Raw genomic sequence first — 6,458 nt, forward strand, 5'->3', positions numbered from 1 at the left:
TTACTCGACAAAAACATATTAGTCATTGTACAGGTATGTAGGAATTTTTACGACGGTATAAAAGGTGTTCTGCTTTTTGTAACCTAATTGATAATCAACGACCTTCACATTTTTACTGTGTACCTGCCTTAGCATGAATGGTATCGTCTCTAATAACGGTAACCAACAACGCGAGAATGAATTTTAAACAATAGTTCTATTGACCGAGTTCGCTGGGTAGTGTGGGTTTTCCCACAGATGCATATCGATGCATGACGCGTGCTGATAATTATGGGCGATTCGGAAGGTCTCGGGGTATAACGTCAGTTTAAACATTTTATTTACCGGTGGACTGAGAGCTGATTCAACGAGTGTTTTACGGGCTACCTGAGAATCAGGTGAGCCTGTATCATCACCAAAGGATGTCGTCATCTGAAGCATCAGAACCATCAGTTTGGCAGGATTCTGACGGTAATGGGGAAGGCGGACCAGGTACGTATGTAACTATAGTGAGTCAACTACAGTACGGCAATAGCAGATTATTCATTATTTTTCTCCTATCTCTGCGTTTGTGGGATGCCCACTTATGCTGGACATGAATGTCGATGGTATGACGTCACAATAACAATTCACTGACGTCACGTCAACAAAGCAAGTGCTGTGACAACAAAAACTTCTATTCATATTCATTAAGGCCAGCAGGGCGAGAGAAAAATAACTGCTTTCCCCTTTCTCTAACCATGGTTTTTTTACCGCTGTAAGATTAATACGAGATCTTATGTTTGACAACTTGATAACCCCCCTCGGATTGCAAAACCCCTATCTCACCCTAAAGGAGATGAAAGTTTCTATTGATCCCACAGGGATGCACTGTTTGATATTTGCTTATGTGACGTCACAATGTGATGACGTTACATTATGAAGTCACAAGCCGTCCTTAATGCTGCATCTGGTTCCTTCTCGAGAACAGAATAAAAGACTTTTATACAAGATTGTGATGGAGAGACTGCAGTGTTCTTTGAATATTGAATTCCGTACTTTTTCACTTCTGTTTTTATGAATGTCGGAAAATATCGTGCTATATTTACGGCGCTGCTGTTGTTTGGTCGACATCGTGTTTTACCAGTTATCAGTCGTGTGAAAGGTGGGAGAACATATCAAGATTATTTTGTAGTGACATACAGAGTTAACTCCCCTGAATTATTCAACTCGTAGAAAAGAAAAATGGCGTCGGTTTTGACTTGCTGTTCAAAAAGGAAGCCCGAAATCAAAGGTAAAGACGGGATCTCGGTGAGTTCTTACTCGTAAGTAGTCTAATAAGTGTAAAAACGAGTATTTAATAATGGTTGTGATTGAATGGAATGACATAATGTACCAATAGACAATCGAAAGGCAGACAGTGCTGCATTGCACCGGTGTTACCGGTAAAATATACCAACTATCTTAGTGCAAGTTGAGCCGCGGGAACTCCTTCGTTCGGGAAAAAATGTATTTGGGTTAAATCAAATTAAGTCCATTTCAATGCATGTGCTGTGATATAACATATGGGTTATTCAATAAGTATTGTGATTTAGGTGTTTATGTGCAAAATAGAAAGCATTTTGTGTGTGTGAAACTAATGGGAGGGGGGGGGGGGTTCTGAACTAGTACTGTACTGTACTAGTACTGTAGCATGAAATATAGGCCAAATGTACATGTAGATTGAAAATAGTAAGGTATTTACTGTATACTGTACATGTATATATGCTTATACATCTCAAGCTAAAAATAGTTTTCTAATGCATTCACACTCTTCCACCCACAGGTTCCAAGTACATCTAAAGCGTAAATGTAAAATTTCATTTGTATATTGTAAAATCAATATTTTTTGCAGAGATTTGAACTTTGTTGAATTGCCAAAGGCAAGAAAGAGCAGTTTGAAATCAAAAGAGTGGAAAGCAGGATTGTATCCGGTGGAAATCCTGTCCAGTCCAGAAGATGGTTATGTCAAAGTTCATTTTACAGGTATGTTGTATGTAGTAAATACTATTGATAATTATTGCTTTCAGCATTTTGTTGACTTTTTTATTATTTATTTTTAACTGTATACATATAATATATGCATGCATAAACTTTCATCATTAGGTGTGTAACATTTAACACAGGCTGTTGAACAGTAACAGTTATGTTCTATAACTTAAAAACAAATTACCAATGTTATACCATTAATTAAGAATCTTCAGGATTTTTTTAAACTCAAGTCTCCTTATATATATGCATAAATATGTGATCATTAACACTTTCGATACATGATTAATATTATATCATTGTATATAGAAAAATCTGTATAATCAAATGTAATCTTTCAATTCCTCTAAAGAAAATCTTATGTCAGCCTTGTAAATACTAGCTGTTTCCTACCAACTCAGCTAGGGAGATCTTGTTATCTCATTCGGTAAAGTGTAACACTAGTTAGCGAGAGCAGGGACATATAATACGTATACTCTGTTATATACGTCCCTGGTGAGAGGTCATGAGTTCGACTCCTAGTGACGCATTAAGAAAATTAATAATCTCTGTTACTCATCTTAAAAAAATTATCAGGTATCAATGGTTCAATCATAGTAATACATTTTTGTTTGAAAACATTAATTTTAAAAACTACCTGGAGTAATACCTCCCTTGACAAAATAACACTATGGGATCATATTACATGTAATGAAATGAAATACAAAACATTTTTCGAACAAAATGTTACAAATGTACCTTCTCATTTAACTCCCTGCCAGAAATTGAACGGATATTGGGGAGAGGAAGGAAGGGGGGGGGGGGGCGGGGGGAAGAAATTGTTTGAAGTCACTTCAAGCTAATAATTCAATGTACCGGTAAATGGTTTTTGCACACTAGATCAACAGGTGTATTTGATAAAATGCATCATTGAAATTTGTCATAGTTTATTTATGATGTAAAATCTTTATTGATAGGATGGAGTGCAAAGTATGACACTATCATCAAAGAGGCAGAACTTGAGACTAATGAATGTGAGGGGACACAGTCAATTGTGAATGTGGGTTCAATGATCAAGGACAGTCTGACAACAGGTTCAAGACTGGACAGCATTGTAAGGCTAAAAACTCCTATGGATGAAAGGGATTTTTCTTGTCTTCAAGAAAAGCTACACATGTTTAAAAAAACAGAAACAAAAACTGTGTACAGCTTAAGGTCACGCTTCGACTTGAACTCTATTTTTGGGAAACATTGGGATTTTAGGATACTTAATAAGGAAGGAGATTGTGTTTATATTAAAACAGCAACAGTTAAGATTTATCATAAATCTCTAAGAGAATCCAAAGAATTTGTTGTCCGAAAGACTGGTGGTCAGCTCAGGATTGAAGAATCATTTCGGCCAAGGGGCAAACAAGTCATAGTCAGTTTTGTGAAGTGCACTGGCAACTACAGAATGTTACCAAATTTGATGGATGACCCTCTCTTGTAATGCCAAAGTTAACATTTAAAAAATGATCATCATTTCTAGAGAAGAACTTTTTAATATACTATTGAAAAACTATTGGAATAAACCATTAAATATACCAACTGTTAAAGAAATATCAACAGCTATTGAAAGCATCTGTACATTGAAATTTCTCCCAGATGAACATAGTTTGAAATGTTTACGTGCTGAACTTTTTAGGCTTAAACAAAATGGTTTACAAGCAAAAGTGAAGGGTGGGTCACAATTTAGAAAGTTTAAAGAACAATTAAAACATTCCAAATATAGTTGGGACGTCAAAGTTGATAGAGAAGAAACTCAGTTTTTAGTTGATAAAATAAAGGCTGATACTGAAAAAGATCTAAGGGATAAAGAAAAAGAAAACAAAGAGTTGAGGGAAAAGTTATGTAATTTAAGTGCAGTAATTGGTACTCCTGAAGTGAAACCTATAAAGCGGAAAGCATTTGCTGATTGCACACCTAGTTGGCAGTCCAAAATTAGGAAAAAAGATGAAGAACATTGTAAAAAAGCACTGTCATTTTCAAAAGATTCAGATGCTGTGCCTGTATCTGTCGCAGTGGTCAGGAATGGAAAAGAGGAGGTGCTTAGATTGTATGAAACTGGTGAAAATAAGGAAAACCAGTCACTGGAGGCAAGTGAAACTTTAGATGATTTGAATGCTCTGATTTACATTTTAGATACATTTAACATCAGTAAAGATGCATATCATGAGTTGAGTATGGCATTTAAAACCCTCCCAAGAATTAACACTGTTAATAAAGTTCTTTCAGATTTAAATTCAAAATTTGATATCATCCAAACTCCAGATGGACTTGGTGTTCAGCAGAGTTTGAAAAAACATTTACATGACGTACTTTCACATAAGATTAAAACTGACAAGAACTTTGCCCCTGCAGGTAAGGTAAAAATTAAAATATCAGGGGATGGTACAAATATAGGGAAAAGGATTCATGTTGTTAATGTTACTTTTACTATTGTAAATGAAGAAAGGAGTGCATCAGTCCGGGGAAACTACCCTTTGGCTGTCATACGAACTGCAGAAAAATATAGTGATCTAGTATTGGGTTTATCAGATTTGGTTAAGGAAGTTGAGGAACTAGATGGCAATAGTCTAAAAGTACAACATAGAAGTTTTGATATTGAAATAGTTTTAGGCGAGGATTATAAATTTCTTCTGCTTGCTACTGGAATATCTTCAGTAGCTTGTCAGCATTTTTGCATTTACTGCACATGTAACAAGGCTGAAAAACTAGACCTCAGTAGAAATTGGTCTATGGTTGATCCATCCAAAGGAGCTAGACTTGAGTATAAGTGTGAGGAATTGGTACAATCTTCATCACTAAAGAGAAAGAAGGTCAACAAGGGTTTTTTTTCTGTGAAGAATAAGCCACTTTTTCCAAGCATTACTCCAAATCGTGTTGTTATAGACCATTTGCATATGTATTTGAGAATATCTGACAAATTGTTCAATCTTCTCCTTTCTGACTTAAGATGCTTAGATAACATAAATGAGAACTCCACATTTACAAGTGTGTACGAGAAGAAAGACAAACTGAAGCATGTTTTGAAATTAGAAAATGTGCTACAGCAACTTGGAATACATTTTGAGATAGGTGTAAATCAAGAAACAAAGAAATTGGACTACAGAGACCTTACAGGTCCAGAGAAGCGTGTTTTGTTTGACCATTTTCATGCATCAGATTTGTTTGAGGATAAGGACAGAGCAGCAGAGATTCAGGAATTATGGGATGGCTTTAAAGACATAAATGAGTTAATAAAATCTGAAAATCCAGACCCTGATGAGATTGAAGCGAAGGCAAAAAGCTGGTGTGCTCTTTATATACAGGTGTATCAAACAAGAGATATTACCCCATACATACACTTGTTGAGATATCATGTGGGAGAGATCATTAGAACTCATGGAACCATGGTAAGATTTAGCCAACAAGGACTAGAAAAACTCAATGATAATATAACAAAGCAGTTTTTTAGGGGATCATGTCATAGAGGATTACCTGCATTGAAGCAAGTATTAGAGAAACAAAATCGGCTCTTATTTCTCGAGGGAAAAGGGAAAAGAACAAAAGAAGGTAGGAAATGTTCAAACTGTCATGGTGCAGACCATAACTCAAAGTCATGTGCCAAGTAGTTTTCTGTGTGTATCTATTAAAAATGCAGCATGCTTTCTTAAGTAAAATCCAATCTATATTGTATTGAGGTTGTGTAACTGCCAGTTATTTGTTGATGTAAAAATGATATACCTGCAGATATAAAAAAAAGGCATTCAATTAATATGAAAGTGAAATATATGACTGCATTAAATACATGTACTGAAATGAAGTTTTTGTTGAAGTTTAACATGCAAATGCATGCATAGATTTGTTTATCTCACTTGGATCTTGGTTTATACATGTATGTAATTTTATAATTGCTTTAAACATGTAATTACCTTTTTCTGTTATATTTTATTCCTATTTTTCATTTATTATTATTATTGTTTTTGTTATCAGTGCAAAGCAGCACGTTATTTTTTCAAATAAATTTTGATTGCAAAAATTAATGGTTTAATGGTCTTTTATCACGTCTTTGTACTTAAGCTGAGAAGTATAAATTTCAGGCGCAGTGCAGAATACTCAGGTAGAAAATTGCGTCAACACCGTTTCGAAAAATAGCCGGGAAATCCTTTAAAAACGGCGGAAATCCTGTCTTTTTATATCCGATTTTTCATTGGTCAAGGGCGTCAAGGTCTCAATGACGTTATCCTATTTGTAATAGACGATTGGTTCCGAAGATCAACATGTTTTTTATAGAATAAGCAGGACGGTGTGGTATTTCCTATTGATAAGTTGGGTACCCTAGTACCTTACATTGCTGTCAGTACGGACGATTTTCGTTATATTGCAAGAAGATTACGTAATTAAACAATGACCAAATATTCAAAGAAAAACATCCAGTTTGTAATAGAGATTCTGAGAAGTGGCCTTGAAAA

The 6,458-nt window shown here is 35.2% G+C and overlaps 1 protein-coding gene across 1 annotated transcript; it reads left to right on the top strand.

Moving 5' to 3' along the window:
* Positions 1-1,708: 1,708 nt before the first annotated feature.
* Positions 1,709-3,975, top strand: LOC132552089 (uncharacterized). The gene is made up of 2 exons (XM_060216230.1): positions 1,709-1,983; positions 2,943-3,975. Exons 1-2 carry the CDS (start codon positions 1,758-1,760, stop codon positions 3,452-3,454), a joined length of 738 nt encoding a protein of 245 aa, XP_060072213.1. The 5' UTR covers positions 1,709-1,757; the 3' UTR covers positions 3,455-3,975.
* The last annotated feature ends 2,483 nt before the right edge of the window (positions 3,976-6,458 follow it).

The sequence above is a fragment of the Ylistrum balloti genome, unplaced genomic scaffold (genome assembly GCF_031769215.1).
Source record: "Ylistrum balloti isolate Yb309-2 unplaced genomic scaffold, AGI_CSIRO_Ybal_v1 Utg370236, whole genome shotgun sequence".
Classification (NCBI taxonomy): Eukaryota; Metazoa; Mollusca; class Bivalvia; order Pectinida; family Pectinidae; genus Ylistrum; species Ylistrum balloti.